Raw genomic sequence first — 20,411 nt, 5'->3', positions numbered from 1 at the left:
CTCTTCGCATGACTCTGTGAACTCTGCGGCATTGCCAAGTTCCATACCACAGCATATCACCCCCAGTCGAATGGCCTTGTCGAGCAGTGGCACCACACACTCAAGGCTGCCCTAATGTGCCACGGAGGCCTCTGGTCAGAGGCCCTTCCATGGGTCCTGCTGGGTATTCGCTTGGCTCATAAAGAAGTTCTTAATGCCTCACTCGCCAAAGTTCTGTACGGCGAGCTTCAACCTTCTCCCCACCAAGTTCATCAAGAATTCACCTTCTGCCACATCAGAGGATCTCCCCACTCTGAGCGTGTCTGCATGCACGTTGCACACCTCCGCACCCCTGTGTCCCGTCCCCGCAACACCCTCCCGTGTTCATCCACAAGGACCTAGCTACATGCGACTTTGTTATGCTGCAGGAAGACACTGTGCAGGCAGTCCTTCAGCTGCCCTAATCAGGCCCTCACTGTGTGCTACATCACAGTACCAACACGCTCGTCATCACCTCCACGGCCGGCCAAAGACAGTCTCAGTTAATAGACTTAACCGGCGTGGACCCTCAATGACGACCTTCCTCCCGATGCAGCGATCCTGCCTTTGGCTGATTCATCTCTGCCCACCTTCACCTCTCACGTGCAGCTGTTGGAACCATCAGCCTGCAGCACCGCTGACACTGCCGCTCCCACATCCCGTGCTGGCCTGCACCTACAACCGTCGCATTGGCACCAAGATTACGACTTCATCTCATGAGACTTCTCTCCCCCATGCTCCGCTGCGCACTACCAGAGGGGCGGGAGGGGGGGGGGGGGTCAGTGGCATCTCTGGTGCAGAGCACCCTATCTTTGGCACCTTCCCTCTTTGGTCTAGTATGTTCTTGTGCGAACTTTCAGCATGCAGATATGTAACAGCCATATATATAAATATATATATAATGTATGAGTGACCAATAAATGTGTATTAAATATTAAGTGTGTTATCTCTCAACTAATATTCCGTGATAACCACATATGGTTACAAGTTCCATCATAATTGCTTTGACGATTGTAGTCTTTGTTGTTTACACTTTTTCTGATCTCAATGAAATCCCAGCAGCTCGGTGCTTCGGAAAAGCTGTTGGTTTCATCAAAGATAATTCTTGTCCGGTCAGCTATAGCTGGATTCCGATATTCAAAATCGTATAATGTTCTCCGATAACTACTATTCAGATAATGTAATACTATTGATTTTTGCGTTAATATTATTGGTGAAACTCTGGCTTTTCTTTCTGCACTAGGATTAAATGGTGGCTCACGCTTTACACAGCTTCCTATATCATCATCGGCATGAGCTGATTATTGTCAACAGACACTGAATAATAAAATAAATGAAAAGAGTAAGAAGCTGTAAAACCAGTAGAAAAAAGGGAAAAAAATTAAACAATTAATGCGTCTTAAAGAAATCATCTCAAGAATTAAATCCTTTTTCGTAAAATCCAGCTAAAAAATGTATACCACACAAAGACTAACGCTACGGTGGTATTTTACATGTAATAGTTGGACAAATTAAATCGTTTTTCTGTCATGCAAAGTACAGTGAGTTCTTCTATGCCAGCAGAGTTTATGTTGGTTACTGTGATGTAGGTATGCCAGTTGCACCACTGATATTGTTGGAAACTGAACAACAACTCACACCTGTCTGTAACCTTTTAGTTTCAAATTGTCACTTCCAGGCATTGTTACAGCTGTAGTAGTTGTCACGCAGTCTGATATCAACGAAATCCCAAAAGCTCAAGGCTGGGAAAAGCTGTTGGTTTCATCAAAGATAATACTTGTCCGATCAGCTACAGCTGGGTTCCAAGATTCGAAATCTGATCTGTAGAATGTATTCAGATAAGAAAGAGACGTAAGATTGGCACTTTCAAAGAAACAAAAACCTGTCGACGTTCATACATCTCAAAATTATACGTTTATACTCCTCCTCCCTTCCTGCTCAGCAATATAGTAAAACAGGCAGGTTTCTGGGCAGACAAGACTTTTAATCTTTTTCCTGATACTCAAGATGATAAAAGATACGCTACACTCAGTAAGGGATAGCTTTTGTATCAGCATTTCTGAGGAGTATTATATTTCTCGTGAATGCCGCAGATGTTGTGCATGGTGTCCAGGCTAGAGGTATACAAAAGCAGTTCTTTGTATTTCAGTACCTACTAAGGTTTATAACCATTTGTCCAACATTGTACACAGGGGCTCAAACATTTTTATGCAACAGTGCTTTGCAACAGGTTATGTACTCTGTAATCATTGAGGGTACCATTTGTAGGTCGAGATATATGAAAACGGTACTCCACTTCTCACTACATGTTCATAAGCAGAACAGGTGTTATGGCATCTACTGTGGCATAGGTCTGTTGTCTCACATCTACCAAATAACGAACCTCTGTTCTGTCTTGATAAACGTGCATGCACAGAAATCCAGGAGAGTCAGACTAGGAGACCAAGCCAACGGGAGCCCTGGTTCTGATCCACTACTTAGGAAACGTCTCATGGAGAAATGTGGTGTAACGTCTCCATGACAGTGGGGTCGGGCACCATCCTGCTAGAAAAAACGTCAGGCAGCATCTGTGGAACTTTGTAGTTCACCGAGTTGTCGAGATAGGTGTGTCCCATCATTGTAGATTCCATTAAAAACGGACCATCACATCATGTTCATGTAATTCCAATACATTAACTTTTGGTATACCCCTTTCATACTCAACACTTCTTTTGGAGTCTCACTTTCCCATATTCGACACTTATGTCAATTGAGGGTTGGATTGTTTGGGGGAAGATACCAAACAGCGAGGTCATCAGTCTCATCGGGTTAGGGAAGGACGGGTAAGGAAGTCGGCCGTACCTTCAAAAAAGGAACCATCCTGGCACTTGCCTGGAGCGATTTAGGGAAATCACGGAAAACCTAAATCACGATGGCCGGACGCGGGATTGAACCGTCGTCCTCCCGAATGCGAGTCCAGTGTGCTAACCACTGCGCCACCTTGCTCGGTTATGTAAGTCGACATTACCATAAACATGGGAGGTAGTTTCATCACTGTATAGTTCACTGACTTCACTGAGGTAGTCGTTGTTTTCGTCTAAAAGAAGCAAAATTTCAACACTGAAATCATATTGTCTGCAGTGATCCTCAGGCTTAACGTGATGAAAAAGTTGTAGTTTGTAAGCACACAACCAGCAACATTTGTGCTCAATGTCATGCACTGTTGAACGGGGGATGGTTAGTTTCCTACTAGCTTGTCCGATGGATATACTTGGATCTAGCGAATGCTTTGCACATGTGTTCCACGGTCTCTTCACTCACTTGAATTTTAGGAAGTTTCTCAACATTTAAAACGAAACTTTCCATTTCTTGAAGAGTTCTGTCCCAATCATAAATCGTCTCTTCTCGCATGCCACTGAACGTGTGTTGCAGATTTTAGCTCCACTTACCATAGCATACACTGCATATTTCGTAGTGGCGTCCACATGTTAACTGTCAGGGTATGCCTGCATGCTGCACAGAACCATTTGTGCAGGTTTGTGAATGCTCCATATGACTTACAAGGGAATTAGCACAAGCTGCGATCGCAATTGCAGTTGAGTTGTGGTTTATATAAATATGCTTGTGGTGCTGATTACAAAAATGTGTAAACTAAGTGTTGTCGCCAATTATGCTGCAAGCTACGAAAATGCGACATTCTGCTCACAATGCACCATAACTGAGATTATATCGTGACTTTAGTAACTGTAGTCGTCGTAAACAGTGTTCCACCCGCTAATGCAGCTGTTTGCAAATGCATGCTCTGATTGACACACGCCACACTGTACCGAAGGTCACCTGACGAGTATCCGAAGCGACATCTAGAGGAACTTGACAGACATTACACATAAGAGAAAGGAAACCAATGCAATAGTGATCTCCATCTGTGTAATATCAACCTCAGCAGTTAATCTGTTCGTTTGTGGCGTTACTGATTTCATAGCGCATCACATTATTCTCCGTGTGAATGAGTGTGCTCCCTGCCGCCGTTGGATAAGCAGCTGCAGCAGCAAGTCGTATACTCTGAGCTCACTTATTTGTTACATAGTTTAATTCTTAATTTCTTTGCGTGTTTTTGGTACTTGCATTGTTTAATTCATAAATTTCGGGCGTATTATAGTATTTGAGAGTTGTAGCATCGCGTTTCAGTATCTGAATAGTGTAAATTCGCGTAGTCGTCTGTCATCTGTTTTAGTTTTGAACGGCCAGTGTCGGTTGGTCAGTCAGTGTGCTCCCTGCCGCCGTTGGATAAGCAGCTGCAGCAGCAAGTCGTATACTCTGAGCTCACTTATTTGTTACATAGTTTAATTCTTAATTTCTTTGCGTGTTTTTGGTACTTGCATTGTTTAATTCATAAATTTCGGGCGTATTATAGTATTTGAGAGTTGTAGCATCGCGTTTTAGTACCTGAATAGTGTAAATTCGCGTAGTCGTCTGTCATCTGTTTTAGTTTTGAACGGCCAGTGTCGGTTGGTCAGTCAGTGTGCTCCCTGCCGCCGTTGGATAAGCAGCTGCAGCAGCAAGTCGTATACTCTGAGCTCACTTATTTGTTACATAGTTTAATTCTTAATTTCTTTGCGTGTTTTTGGTACTTGCATTCTTTAATTCATAAATTTCGGGCGTATTATAGTATTTGAGAGTTGTAGCATCGCGTTTTAGTACTCGAATAGTGCTAAATCGCGTAGTCTCCTTCCGCCGCCGAGCAGTGTGTCAGCAGTGCACAAGTGGCAGCATTACTGCATTTACTAGGCAATCTTGTATTTTAATAACCGTTTCAATTTTGTGTCGTTTTGTTTGCGCTCTCTGTAGATTAGTTCAGACGTTCTTTGCACAACAGTTTTTAGCATGGATAGGGACTGCAACTGCTGTGTTCGGATGCAGGCTGAGTTGGCGTCCCTTCGCTCCCAGCTTCAGGCAGTGTTGGCTTCGGTCACACAGCTTGAGGCTGTTGCCAATGGGCATCACTGTGGGGGACCGGATGGGGGTTTGTCGGGGACGGCCAGCTCGTCCCACGCATCCCCCGATCGGACTACGGCTGTGGTTGCCCGGGATACTGCCCGCATTGAGGCTGATCCCTCACCTGTGGTAGAGTGGGAGGTCATCTCGAGGTGTGGCAGGGGGCGAAAGACATTCCGGAGGGCTGAACGGAAGGCCTCTCCAGTTTGTCTGACGAACCGGTTTCAGGCTCTGTCTCAGGCTGATACTGATCTTTGGCCTGACATGGCTGCTTGTCCTGTTCCAGAGGTTGCCCCTCAGTCTGCAAGATCCGGGCAGTCGCAGAGGGTGGGCTTACTGGTAGCTGGGAGCTCCAACGTTAGGCGCGTAATGGGGCCCCTTAGGGATATGGCAGCAAGGGAGGGGAAGAAAACCAAAGTGCACTCCGTGTGCATACCGGGGGGAGTCATTCCAGATGTGGAAAGGGTCCTTCCGGATGCCATGAAGGGTACAGGGTGCACCCATCTGCAGGTGGTTGCTCATGTCGGCACCAATGATGTGTGTCGCTATGGATCGGAGGAAATCCTCTCTGGCTTCCGGCGGCTATCTGATTTGGTGAAGACTGCCAGTCTCGCTAGCGGGATGAAAGCAGAGCTCACCATCTGCAGCATCGTCGACAGGACTGACTGCGGACCTTTGGTACAGAGCCGAGTGGAGGGTCTGAATCAGAGGCTGAGACGGTTCTGCGACCATGTGGGCTGCAGATTCCTCGACTTGCGCCATAGGGTGGTGGGGTTTCGGGTTCCGCTGGATAGGTCAGGAGTCCACTACACGCAACAAGCGGCTACACGGGTAGCAGGGGTTGTGTGGCGTGGGCTGGGCGGTTTTTTAGGTTAGATGGCCTCGGGCAAGTGCAGAAAGGGCAACAGCCTCAACGGGTGCGGGGCAAAGTCAGGACATGCGGGGACCAAGCAGCAATCGGTATTGTAATTGTAAACTGTCGAAGCTGCGTTGGTAAAGTACCGGAACTTCAAGCGCTGATAGAAAGCACCGAAGCTGAAATCGTTATAGGTACAGAAAGCTGGCTGAAGCCAGAGATAAATTTTGCCGAAATTTTTACAAAGGCACAGACGGTGTTTAGAAAGGATAGATTGCATGCAACCGGTGGTGGAGTGTTCGTCGCTGTTAGTAGTAGTTTATCCTGTAGTGAAGTAGAAGTGGATAGTTCCTGTGAATTATTATGGGTGGAGGTTACACTCAACAACCGAGCTAGGTTAATAATTGGCTCCTTTTACCGACCCCCCGACTCAGCAGCATTAGTGGCAGAACAACTGAGAGAAAATTTGGAATACATTTCACATAAATTTTCTCAGCATGTTATGGTTTTAGGTGGAGATTTCAATTTACCAGATATAGACTGGGACACTCAGATGTTTAGGACGGGTGGTAGGGACAGAGCATCGAGTGACATTATACTGAGTGCACTATCCGAAAATTACCTCGAGCAATTAAACAGAGAACCGACTCGTGGAGATAACATCTTGGACCTACTGATAACAAACAGACCCGAACTTTTCGACTCTGTAAGTGCAGAACAGGGAATCAGTGATCATAAGGCCGTTGCAGCATCCCTGAATATGGAAGTTAATAGGAATATAAAAAAAGGGAGGAAGGTTTATCTGTTTAGCAAGAGTAATAGAAGGCAGATTTCAGACTACCTAACAGATCAAAACGAAAATTTCTGTTCCGACACTGACAATGTTGAGTGTTTATGGAAAAAGTTCAAGGCAATCGTAAAATGCGTTTTAGACAGGTACGTGCCGAGTAAAACTGTGAGGGACGGGAAAAACCCACCGTGGTACAACAACAAAGTTAGGAAACTACTGCGAAAGCAAAGAGAGCTTCACTCCAAGTTTAAACGCAGCCAAAACCTCTCAGACAAACAGAAGCTAAACGATGTCAAAGTTAGCGTAAGGAGGGCTATGCGTGAAGCGTTCAGTGAATTCGAAAGTAAAATACTAGGTACCGACTTGACAGAAAATCCTAGGAAGTTCTGGTCTTACGTTAAATCAGTAAGTGGCTCGAAACATCATGTCCAGACACTCCGGGATGATGATGGCATTGAAACAGAGGATGACAAGCGTAAAGCTGAAATACTAAACACCTTTTTCCAAAGCTGTTTCACAGAGGAAGACCGCACTGCAGTTCCTTCTCTAAATCCTCGCACCAACGAAAAAATGGCTGACATCGAAATAAGTGTCCAAGGAATAGAAAAGCAACTGGAATCACTCAACAGAGGAAAGTCCACTGGACCTGACGGGATACCAATTCGATACTACACAGAGTACGCGAAAGAACTTGCCCCCCTTCTAACAGCCGTGTACCGCAAGTCTCTAGAGGAACAGAAGGTTCCAAATGATTGGAAAAGAGCACAGGTAGTCCCAGTCTTCAAGAAGGGTCGTCGAGCAGATGCGCAAAACTATAGACCTATATCTCTGACGTCGATCTGTTGTAGAATTTTAGAACATGTCTTTTGCTCGAGTATCATGTCGTTTTTGGAAACTCAGAATCTACTATGTAGGAATCAACATGGATTCCGGAAACAGCAATCGTGTGAGACCCAACTCGCTTTATTTGTTCATGAGACCCAGAAAATATTAGATACGGTCTCCCAGGTAGATGCTATTTTTCTTGACTTCCGGAAGGCGTTCGATACAGTTCCGCACTGTCGCCTGATAAACAAAGTAAGAGCCTACGGAATATCAGACCAGCTGTGTGGCTGGATTGAAGAGTTTTTAGCAAACAGAACACAGCATGTTGTTATCAACGGAGAGACGTCTACAGACGTTAAAGTAACCTCTGGCGTGCCACAGGGGAGTGTTATGGGACCATTGCTTTTCACAATATATATAAATGACCTAGTAGATAGTGTCGGAAGTTCCATGCGGCTTTTCGCGGATGATGCTGTAGTATACAGAGAAGTTGCAGCATTAGAAAATTGTAGCGAAATGCAGGAAGATCTGCAACGGATAGGCACTTGGTGCAGGGAGTGGCAACTGACCCTTAATATAGACAAATGTAATGTATTGCGAATACATAGAAAGAAGGATCCTTTATTGTATGATTATATGATAGCGGAACAAACACTGGTAGCAGTTACTTCTGTAAAATATCTGGGAGTATGCGTGCGGAACGATTTGAAGTGGAATGATCATATAAAATTAATTGTTGGTAAGGCGGGTACCAGGTTGAGATTCATTGGGAGAGTCCTTAGAAAATGTAGTCCATCAACAAAGGAGGTGGCTTACAAAACACTCGTTCGACCTATACTTGAGTATTGCTCATCAGTGTGGGATCCGTACCAGATCGGGTTGACGGAGGAGATAGAGAAGATCCAAAGAAGAGCGGCGCGTTTCGTCACATTGTTATTTGGTAACCGTGATAGCGTTACGGAGATGTTTAACAAACTCAAGTGGCAGACTCTGCAAGAGAGGCGCTCTGCATCGCGGTGTAGCTTGCTCGCCAGGTTTCGAGAGAGTGCGTTTCTGGATGAGGTATCGAATATATTGCTTCCCCCTACTTATACCTCCCGAGGAGATCACGAATGTAAAGTTAGAGAGATTAGAGCGCGCACAGAGGCTTTCAGACAGTCGTTCTTCCCGCGAACCATACGCGACTGGAACAGGAAAGGGAGATAATGACAGTGGCACGTAAAGTGCCCTCCGCCACACACCGTTGGGTGGCTTGCGGAGTATAAATGTAGATGTAGATGTAGAAATACAGTGAGCTTGATTGTTTGCCATTACGAACACAAAAGAATCGACAGAAATTACAGTTAAGGAGAGAAAGGTAGCTGGATACATAATCAGTACGGTAGATGAAACAGCGGCAACCAATGGTAACAATGTACATCATGAAAATACAATAGACAGTATTGAAGAATATGAATAAGCAGAAGATTTTTCTGGCGGCGAAAAACTTATGGATAATACAGAACCTGATAGTGATGAAGAGCTATTACGAAGTGATGGATGCCAGTCGTCTGATTATCTGCCAAGCCTGCTGAAAAGGAAGAAGTGGGGTGATATATCTTTTGAAAAAAGCAAGGGAGATAATAGCATTTCACGATTCTGGGGAAACTAAAAGATTAAGCTTCAGTACTGCAAAGGAACGATATCGTATCATGCGAGATACAAATCATCTATGACATTTACGTCCAGCGGGAGCGAAAGTGGGTAAAGGCCTGCACTCAAAACTACACGTGACTGACGATTATGTAGCCCAAAATGTCAGGTTGGCAGGAGCTAATGTTGACAACAGGGATATTCGTGTTTTGGATTTGGAAAAGGCCCAAGAAATAGGATTAACTCAATTCAGTAGAACTATCCTTGGATGCGCTGAAGTAGGGTTGCTGATAAAATGTAGATGTATCGATATTTTTTCCAAAAATATATCGATACGTAACAGTGATATTTTCTTCCCCGATGATATGATATCGAAATAGCAATATCGAGTGCTGGTATTTTTATATTATATTTTTTTCGTTATTTTCGGTAAATATTTGAAATTGTTCTTTTGAAATTGCAGTAGAATATAATTTTACTTTCACTGTATGAAGGAGTCCTACTACTTTTTGAGCTTCCGACACGTGGACGTTTTGTCTTTGACTGTGTGAAGCAAGTATAGGTGGAACAATGAAGTCAGATTGCACCTGAAGGTGGCGGAGTGAATGGAATAACAAGATTTCTGATATGAAGAAACAGCACACCAACTGCGTTAAAAAAGAAAAAAAAACTTTTTAGTGCAACTAGCATGCTATGTCTTTCACATCGGCATTCTTCGACAACAGTTGTTGTCAATGATGAACAAAAATCTAAATGACAATATAGGTGTTTGCGGTGGACGGCGACGTGTGAGGGGAAATGCTGACGTAACCAGCACCATGTTCGTCACTACCAGTGCTAGGTCGCTGGCGTCACAGAAATGAAAAAACAGGAAATGAACCGGTGTTCCAGACAAATCCGATATGTACCGAAACCGAACGATAGACCCATCAGACACCTTTTATTGTGCCACTTACACAAAGTTACCATTGCCAGCAAAGTGTGAACGTGCATCGTTTTCCTTTCAATTTTTGATCTAAGGGGGATTAGCAGGCTGCTAGAATGTTGATATCCAGAATATCTAATAATAAATCGATACTTATATAGCTCTAAAACCGGCGGTATATTTACCATGACCAGTCTAAATTTTTACAGGCTGGTACATCGATATTTTTTCCGTCGATAGCTTTTTTAGCAATATCGAGAGCAAAAATGATATTCTTTTAAATATCGCTATATCGGACTCCCAATAGTTTTAAAAATATTAACAGTCCTAGTTGTAAGGTTTAAATGGAGACGCAGTCTTAGCTCATGGGCAATAACAGAATGTATAACCACTGTAACCACTAAAGCCTGGAATATGAACAGTGACGTGAATGAAGAATGTGATGAGTTTCACAAGGAAATAGTGTCCTTAACGATAACCATGGAACGTATCCAGTTTTATAATGCTGATTAAAGTGACATATGAAAAGAACTTCACTTATTACGAACTTTACTTTTCAAGGGAGACAAGTTGGTAAGAAGTTCTGTGCAGAGTGATGCAATTCATTCTTGCACCATCCAACCCATTATATCGGCAAGTGGATACGTTTTTCCTAAGATGCTGGTAATTTACCAGGAACCTAGAAGTCAGTTTGGAGTGCAGGTAGTGCAACATATGCTGAAACCACAAAATCTGATTCAAATTGACTAAAAGTCTGGCCTATTCGTGAAACAAATCCTGATGCAATTCTTTCAAGATTTCTGCTTCCCATATGCAGCGGAAGGAGTTTCTTCTTCTGTTTGATACACTCGGGACATACCGTGACAGGACTCATATCGATGCTATCCGACCGCAAAACATGATGTATACTGTCGAGACCCCTGGGTGCACACATTACATTCAGCTACTTGGTGTGCTGTTCTTTGAATAGTTCACGGCAGTGCTGAAGCAGATTGACGATCACAGTATCCTTAATGACTATCAGTTCACACCATCGTCGAGGGATTAAATTTCATTGCTGATGTGTATTCTACACAACTAGTTCTGTTCTCCAGTCTTTGCACACTATGTTCGGTACTCCTGGACTGTAACTACATATGAGACTTCAGACCAGAAGAGGTTTCAAACACTGCCCGATGCGTTTTTGATGTTCAAACAGTGTGACTCGGAAGATTGCTTCATGCAAGCATTCATGAAGTGTTCCTACCATGATAAGCAACTCTGTTTCTGGCACTTGATACTCTGTGATCGTGTTCATCCTCGTTATTTTTGTCAAGAGCTGCCAACAAGCCATTTTTTGAACTCAGTGACTGAATATGTGCATGCGTGTAATTATCAATACCAACTACTGTGTGCATATTTGAAATGTACATATAAAACTCTTATATGCAAACCAAAACTTTGTTGAAACTGCAACTAAAACTCACGCTAACCCCTTGTCAGCAATGTTCATGAGACGGTGAGCATCACATCTTGGAGAGTGTTTCTATCGATTTTACCCAACAACATAAAATGTCGAGTTCTCTCGTAATGAGCATTTGTTTGCGTACACCTCTAGCCCAGACACCCTTTATTGGTCAGCTCACGTGGCGTTAGAAATTTGTATGTAACATCAAAACTATATCGAAGCCCATGTTTGGACAATCAACAGTTGATGAACACAGCCTCGTATACAAGCATAGGATGAATCTTAGTGTTTTGACGATGTGCTGCTTGTTCAGTAACATTACAGGGACCGACCTGTGCTCTCAGAAGATGTTTTAGAAGACAGGGGCACGGTTCTTGGTCGAAATATCAGGGGAGGAAAATAATGGATGCAACTGTATTCCTGCAATTTTATTGAAGAGGTATAGAATTTGGTTCGTTCAAGTCCTAGTCTGGCTATTTTAATCTGTATATTCAGTGGCTTTCATAAATCACATGGTGCAAAGACCGGAATGATTCCTTCATAAGTGTCACAACCGGTTAGATTAGATTAGATTAGTACTCGTTCCATAGATCATCAATAAGACACTTCGTAATGATGTGGAACGTGTCAGATTAATAAAAGGTGTCTATACAAGATATTACATTAGACAAAATATAAATATTACATGACACTCAATTCTTTTTGTGGGGGTTGGGAAATTACCCAGTTTCTATATCCAAAAATTCATCTAATGAGTAGAAGGAGTTGCCATTAAGAAATTCTTTTAATTTCCTTTTAAATGCTGTATGGCTATCTGTCAGACTTTTGATGCTATTAGGTAAGTGACCAAAGACTTTTGTGGCAGCATAATTTACCCCCTTCTGAGCCAAAGTTAGATTTAACCTTGAGTAGTGAAGATCATCCTTTCTCCTAGTGTTGTAGCCATGTACACTGCTATTACTTTTGAATTCATTTGGATTGTTAATAACAAATTTCATAAGTGAATGTATATATTTTGAAGCTACAGTGAAGATTTCTAGCTCTTTAAATAAGTGTCTGCAGGATGATCTTGGATGAGCTCCAGCAATTATTCTGATTACACGCTTTTGTGCAATGAACACTCTTTTACTCAATGATGAGTTACCCCAGAATATGATGCCATACGAAAGCAGAGAATGAAAATAGGAGTGGTAAGCTAACTTACTCAGATGCATATCGCCAAAATTTGCATAACTAGCATAAGTAGCTGAACTCAAACATTTCAGCAGATCCTCAGTGTGTTTTTTCCAGTTCAACCCCTCATCAATGCATACACCTAGAAATTTTGGATATTCTACCTGAGCTACCGATTTCTGATCGAAGTATATATTTATTAATGGTGTCATTCCTTACTGTGTGGAACTGTATATACTGTGTTTTGTCAAAGTTTAATGAGAGCCCATTTGCAGAGAACCACTTAATGATTTTCTGGAAAACATCGTTTACAATTTCATCAGTTAATTATTGCCTGTCGGCTGTGATAGCTATACTTGTATCATTCTTCCCACATCTTTGTATGATTGCGTTAATTCCCTTTCTCTAATGATACACAAGTCGACGTGGAGATTAACTCTCCTCCTCTGTATTATTTACATATAAAACCCAGGACATGTTAAGAAAGAGTACATGTAATCCGATGTTTGTTATGAAATATCTAGTACGATTATTGGGAAAGTATATTGAAATACATACTGTCCTGCCTGCACTTTCCAAATACGTCCAGTGCGGTGTGCTTCGTCTTGAAGTTTGATGCAATGATTTCTAGGGTGGTCCAGTTGAAACCTCCATCTGAAGTTAGCTGCATGAGGCAACAGAAAATAAGCATAACCTTGCATTGAATGTAATTTTTGGAAAAATAGAGGAATTATAGTGTCTATATAAAGCAGTAAATTTTCTAGGGAATGCTGTCAGTTACTCTATGGCCATATAGACATTTAAATTATTGTGTACGTAAAATATTGCGCTTACTCAATACACAGGGTGTCTATAATCAAAGTTCCAGGTTGGAAATGCTCAGAATGACGTCAAATTTGAACAGCATATTATTGACGGAGGGGAACGTCATGGAACAAGGCATTTAACAAAAAAATTACAAATAGACGGCGCTGTAAGCGTCTTAACGTAAATGGGGTCGGCTACAAATGACAGATGAATCGCAATACGATGGCTATGGCTGAGTTGCACATTACATCATCCATACTGTTCAACGTGTGTGCCAGCACAAGTTCGGCAGTCAACAATTGTGGCACGGCAAGATCGTACGACATCAGTTGGGAAAAATCGGTTTTTAACTGTTCTATGGTCCAACACCGCCTAAAAAGCGAACTGACATTGGTTTTTTATTTTTCTGGGACCAAAACCGAATAAAAAGAAAAATAACATTGATATCTAACTGTCGTGAGACTGGCGCAAGACATGTTCAATATGCTGTCCACTGTTTTCTGCCTCAAACTGAAATAGAGAAACAGAATGTTCCACAAAAGGTCGTAGTGTTTCGGGGGTGACGTTCAGAAAGCGTTGCACAATGTGTACCTTCGGTTCTGCTACATTCGTAACTGGGGCACTGAACACAGCTTGTTTCAGAGAGCTCCACAGGCAGAAGTCACACGGTTTAAGATCAGGTGATCTGAACAGTCAGTCTGAAGGAAAATGACAGCTTATAATTCTAGTATTTCCGAAATGCTTCTGCAGCAGCGGCTTCACTGGCTGTGGAATGTATGGAGCAGAGCCATCTTGCATAAGAAGACCCCACCCACACGTACACCCTATTGAAGGGTTAGAATGACGTTGGTGTGCAAAAGACTCTCATAGCATTTACCTGTGACGGTATAGGTAACAGGACCCTCATGAGTCATCTCCTACGCAAAAATACGGTTTGCACACTGAAGTGGTACTGGTTGATGTGCATGCGGGTTCTCCGTTGCCAATATTCTGCAATTCTGCTGGTTGAAATGTCCTTGGAGATCGAAATGGGCTTTGTCTGTTCACAGGCTGTTCCATAGTCATTCACTGTCTACTTCTATGCGAGCAAGAAGTTCCAGAGTGAACGTTTGTCTTGCTGGCAGTTCAGCAAGAAGCAACCCCTGAGCATGAATGATTTTGTGTGGATAGCAATGCAGGATATTTTCTACGATTTTCTCCACCGTGTTCGCAGACATGTCCAATGTTTGGGCAATTCCCCACACACTGTATGTTTGCACCCCACTGCTTGACCCCTCCAGCAATGCTGTGGCCACTTCGACAGACGTCGGATCAACTGATTTTTTCCCTCTGCCACACTGCACTTACGTTAGAAGAACCTGTCTTTTCGAATTTTGTAATCATTTTCTCCAGACCCTTAGCAGACACTAGACCGATGCCTTTTTTCATACCCTTGAGTATCCGGAACTTCTGCACGGTTACTGGCGTCCAGTCACCGTTCTTGTAAAAGAGCTTTAGCAGCAGCGCACGAGCCTTCATGGAGACAGTCATGTTTGATGTCTCGGACGCCAACTGTGGAAGAGCCACGTGTCGCGCATCTGTTGCTGTTCACATTATGAGGCTTACAGCGCCATCTATTAGTCAAATTTTCGCTAATTTTTTTGTTCCATGACGTTTCCCCCTGCATCAATTCTGACGCCATTCTGAGCAGTAGTTCTTTTTCTTCAGCGTTTTGAAGCTGGAACATTAATTATGGCCACCCTGTACAATAGGAAGCCAACTAATGAAATTATTGATTGGCGATTCCATGGAGTGTTCTGTGCACCACGACCAAATAGTGGATAGAATTGGAAGGAAAATCAGCATTGGCCGTATTTTGTTTTATTGTCAACAAAATCGATTTTCGGTCACTTAGTGACCATCCTCAGTGCTGTAATATACAATTAAAATTGGTAGGCAGAATTATAATTGTATATTACAGCACTGAGGATGGTCACTAAGTGACCGAAAATCGATTTTGCTGACAATAAAACAAAATACGACCAATGCTGATTTTCCTTCCAAAACTAATGAAATATTATAGGAAATGTAGCACTATATTGGTACATTCCATAAAAATATTTCCAGACGATAACAGATTCAGAGAGTAATTGCTTACCATAGTGGTCTTCTTTCCATAACAGTCAGCGAAACACTGGAAAATAAGAATATTTATTACATCATGCACACTGGATACAAATAATAATGAAGTAATGAATGTTGATACCTGCACTTACCCTTGCCGTTGTATCATACTTGTCTGGTATAGTGCCGTTTTTCCGGAAGGAAATGATCGTTTCTGAAACAACACACAATGATTTTGCCGTTTAAGCTTAGCTGAATGAATATGCTGTAAGTATATTCATAACAAGGTAAATAACCCATATTTGCCGGCCGGAGTGGCCGAGCGGTTCTAGGCGCTACAGTCTGGAACCGCGCGACCGCTACGCTCGCAGGTTCGAATCCTGCCTCGGGCATAGATGTGTGTGATGTTCTTTGGTTAGTTAGGTTTAAGTAGTTCTACGTTCTAGGGGACTGATGACCTCAGAAATTAAGTCCCATAGTTCTCAGAGCCATTTGAACCTACCCATATTTGATACAAAAAAAATGGTTCAAATGGCTCTGAGCACTATGGGACTCAACATCTTAGGTCGTAAGTCCCCTAGAACTTAGAACTACTTAAACCTAACTAACCTAAGGACATCACACACTCATACCCGAGGCAGGATTCGAACCTGCGACCGTAGCAGTCCCGCGGTTCCGGACTGCAGCGCCAGAACCGCTAGACCACCGCGGCCGGCATATTTGATACATTCGTGAGACATTTAATTAGGTAAAACTGCTGTATTGCACTGTCGACATGTCAAGAAGATAGTTGATTACACTGGTCTTGATGGACGAATTCGGTTAATTTGATCACTGGCGGTTTGCGGTTCGCAAAGCATGGGACTCTTCATCTCTGAGGTCACTGTAAAGTTTAATTGGATGATTCTGTGTAAGCCTACATATCTTCTTTCAGGAGCTACTGTATGTTCGACATATGTAGCTAAGGTTGCATGGGAACCAAACCATTGCGAGAGCATATGGGTGACTCTATGGCAGTTCTCGCCGCAGAAGCGTATTATGATGAGGTGTCTGGTTAATGCAACTAGCAGACACAGGATCCAGTTCTGGTTATTATAGTCGCAAAACTTCTAGTACATTGGCGCATTGGTGCTTTCATTGAACCCATGTGTTGTGGCGTAATTTCTCTACGATGATAACCCTTCCTACAAGAATGGGACTGTCCGTTTACCAAGGCGGGGGAAAACATGAAGTAGCACGCATTGTTTACGTTCTTTGTATGCTCTGTTAAGAGTTGGAAACAGGATGAATGGCAGAATCCCTAAAAGAGCTTTATCAAACTTCAAGAGTCGTTTGCAGACAAATATTTTTTCACAGTCCTGGCTGAAAAGTACTCAATAGAGGCTATAAATAGGGTTGCTGTCTGTTGTTTCAGGGAAAAGACATTGCGAAGCAGCACTCGTCATATGTCTCTGTGCCACAGTGCACGGCAAGAAAAAGATGTGACTCATATACACGCGTATCCTGAGGGTCTTACAAGAAAGAGCTCCAGAGAAGCTGCGTTATTAACATGTTCTGTGGTCATGGTGTATTGTGACCAGGGCAACTCCAACATCGTCGGTTAAATCTAGCAGCTGATTTAATGGCATCCACTGGTATAGAAGACGGCTGCGCAGAACAGCCATGTCCCACACTCCAGCGTGCTAGTTCTTCATGTATGTGTTGTCTTGGCGATAGCAGGAGAGAGTGTTGTACCTTGAAACACTTTTAAGACTTCCACCTCTAGTCAGTATTGTAACTGAAGTTTTCCATATTTTGTTATTCTATTTTCAAATGATAGCATTCGCTTTTAAAGTGCTACAGTCTTTTTCTGTAATTACAGAAAGTACTCCACAAAAGTAAGGTTTTCCAAGTGTGGAAAAGTGTGTCAGGGTACAATATGATCAAGTACTTAGGAACAAATATTCAACTGAAATTTAAAAGTGTCCCAGTTGATATAATCTAGCCAATGCTGTATTTAATAGTCTGTCTGTTACATTATTACTTTAAAAAATCGCAATAACCAAAAAGTGAAATCAAATTAAGTAGAAGCATTATTAAAACCTAGTTACAAGTTGAATACTTTTTGAAATGAAAGCTACTGAAAACACAAATTTCCATCTTCAGGACAGGTCAAATTGCTACGACATTAAAGGAAATCACAATTACTTCATTTGCAAATATCGCTTCTTCCACGATAGAATAACTTCTTCCGTGTCAAGGTACAGGGCGGTGTACAACCAACGTATGGCTTACCTGACCATATGCCATACAATTAGTTTTAAAAATACACTCCTGGAAATGGAAAAAAGAACACATTGACACCGGTGTGTCAGACCCACCATACTTGCTCCGGACACTGCGAGAGGGCTGTACAAGCAATGATCACACGCACGGCACAGCGGACACACCAGGAACCGCGGTGTTGGCCGTCGAATGGCGCTAGCTGCGCAGCATTTGTGCACCGCCGCCGTCAGTGTCAGCCAGTTTGCCGTGGCATACGGAGCTCCATCGCAGTCTCTAACACTGGTAGCATGCTGCGACAGCGTGGACGTGAACCATATGTGCAGTTGACGGACTTTGAGCGAGGGCGTATAGTGGGCATGCGGGAGGCCGGGTGGACGTACCGCCGAATTGCTCAACACGTGGGGCGTGAGGTCTCCACAGTACATCGATGTTGTCGCCAGTGGTCGGCGGAAGGTGCACGTGCCCGTCGACCTGGGACCGGACCGCAGCGACGCACGGATGCACGCCAAGACCGTAGGATCCTACGCAGTGCCGTAGGGGACCGCACCGCCACTTCCCAGCAAATTAGGGACACTGTTGCTCCTGGGGTATCGGCGAGGACCATTCGCAACCGTCTCCATGAAGCTGGGCTACGGTCCCGCACACCGTTAGGCCGTCTTCCGCTCACGCCCCAACATCGTGCAGCCCGCCTCCAGTGGTGTCGTGACAGGCGTGAATGGAGGGACGAATGGAGACGTGTCGTCTTCAGCGATGAGAGTCGCTTCTGCCTTGGTGCCAATGATGGTCGTATGCGTGTTTGGCGCCGTGCAGGTGAGCGCCACAATCAGGACTGCATACGACCGAGGCACACAGGGCCAACACCCGGCATCATGGAGTGGGGAGCGATCTCCTACACTGGCCGTACACCACTGGTGATCGTCGAGGGGACACTGAATAGTGCACGGTACATCCAAACCGTCATCGAACCCATCGTTCTACCATTCCTAGACCGGCAAGGGAACTTCCTGTTCCAACAGGACAATGCACGTCCGCATGTATCCCGTGCCACCCAACGTGCTCTAGAAGGTGTAAGTCAACTACCCTGGCCAGCAAGATCTCCGGATCTGTCCCCCATTGAGCATGTTTGGGACTGGATGAAGCGTCGTCTCACGCGGTCTGCACGTCCAGCACGAACGCTGGTCCAACTGAGGCGCCAGGTGGAAATGGCATGGCAAGCCGTTCCACAGGACTACATCCAGCATCTCTACGATCGTCTCCATGGGAGAATAGCAGCCTGCATTGCTGCGAAAGGTGGATATACACTGTACTAGTGCCGACATTGTGCATGCTCTGTTGCCTGTGTCTATGTGCCTGTGGTTCTGTCAGTGTGATCATGTGATGTATCTGACCCCAGGAATGTGTCAATAAAGTTTCCCCTTCCTGGGACAATGAATTCACGGTGTTCTTATTTCAATTTCCAGGAGTGTATATAGAATTTTACTCACCGTGAAATTCTATGGCTGAAGAATTAATATCATCTTCCAAATGGCTTAAATATATGTCGCAGCACATAAATGTAAGGAATTAAGAATATTTACAAATGCTGCGCAAACAAAACCTCACATCAACAAAAAATGCAAAAAAATTACAGTAACTGATTTTAGCTCTCTCTACTGCGCATACCTTCATCATGTGATTCTAAAATAAATCACTAGGCTGAAACACGAACCAGGAAACATCAATTGTTCGTAGGTACATTATGCCCCCAGGTACTTCACTCTCCCCTTTATAAATCGTTTATAACCACGTGCTCGCTGTTAGTGTCATTTTCCTTGTAAGTGTGAGATTTTTAGTGACCTTTGGGAATAGTGAACTACATTGGGCTATCGCCAAGAAAGTATTGTTTTTGAATTAAATAAATGCGTAACACCCACATGGCAGAATACAGGTTTTGATCAGTGCCTTTGGTTTATCAGTTGTTACGTGAGCATCAGTCTTCTGTCTGGTTTGATGCGACCCACCACGATTTCGTACTCTGCGCCAACCTTCTCATTTCAGAGTAGCACTTGTACCCACTGTCATCAATTATTTGTTGGATATATTCCAATCTTTGCAACTATCTCTTGAATTATGGAAGTTATTCCCTGATGTCGTAACATACGCCCCACAATCCTGTCCCTTCTTGTCAGTGTTTTCCATATATTTGTTTCCTCGCTGATTCTGCAGCAAATTTTACGCCACCTTCACAGTGCTAATAGAAGCATAGTTGGGAATGTGCACGCTCAGCTTTGTTTTGTTCGGTATGGCTCTCTTTGCTTTGGTGTCGGCATAAGTGTATTTGGGGACGTGTACTTTCTGTTATGTATAGTTTTATGAAACCACTGCACTTCCAAATAAATTCAATTCCTTTTTAACTGACCAATCGCAATAAATCCTTTGCCAACTGAAGCACTCGATATCCCCTAACCATTACTGCAATGGAGAGAGCGTACTGCATGCACTTTTTGCAATGATGCACAAGCAGGTAAGCATTGCCGAGCTCCTGCCCTTTCATCAACGGGCCGAAAAGCCGTTCTAAGGTAAGTACATTTATGAGGGGCTTTCAGTTACGAGGGTA

General features: G+C 43.5%; 1 protein-coding gene across 1 annotated transcript in view; it reads right to left on the bottom strand.

Moving 5' to 3' along the window:
- Positions 1-20,411, bottom strand: part of LOC126170328 (uncharacterized) — a 117,638-nt gene that overhangs the window by 71,611 nt on the left and 25,616 nt on the right. Inside the window, exons 3-5 of the mRNA XM_049920714.1 lie at positions 15,703-15,764; positions 15,585-15,620; positions 13,199-13,304 (exon numbers count right to left, since the gene is read on the bottom strand). Of these exons, the coding sequence (XP_049776671.1) occupies positions 13,199-13,304; positions 15,585-15,620; positions 15,703-15,764 (204 nt within the window). The remainder of the gene's footprint in view (positions 1-13,198; positions 13,305-15,584; positions 15,621-15,702; positions 15,765-20,411) is intronic.

Source organism: Schistocerca cancellata, chromosome 1 (genome assembly GCF_023864275.1).
Source record: "Schistocerca cancellata isolate TAMUIC-IGC-003103 chromosome 1, iqSchCanc2.1, whole genome shotgun sequence".
In the NCBI taxonomy this organism is placed as follows: domain Eukaryota; kingdom Metazoa; phylum Arthropoda; class Insecta; order Orthoptera; family Acrididae; genus Schistocerca; species Schistocerca cancellata.
This window is presented reverse-complemented; position numbering and strand designations above follow the sequence as displayed.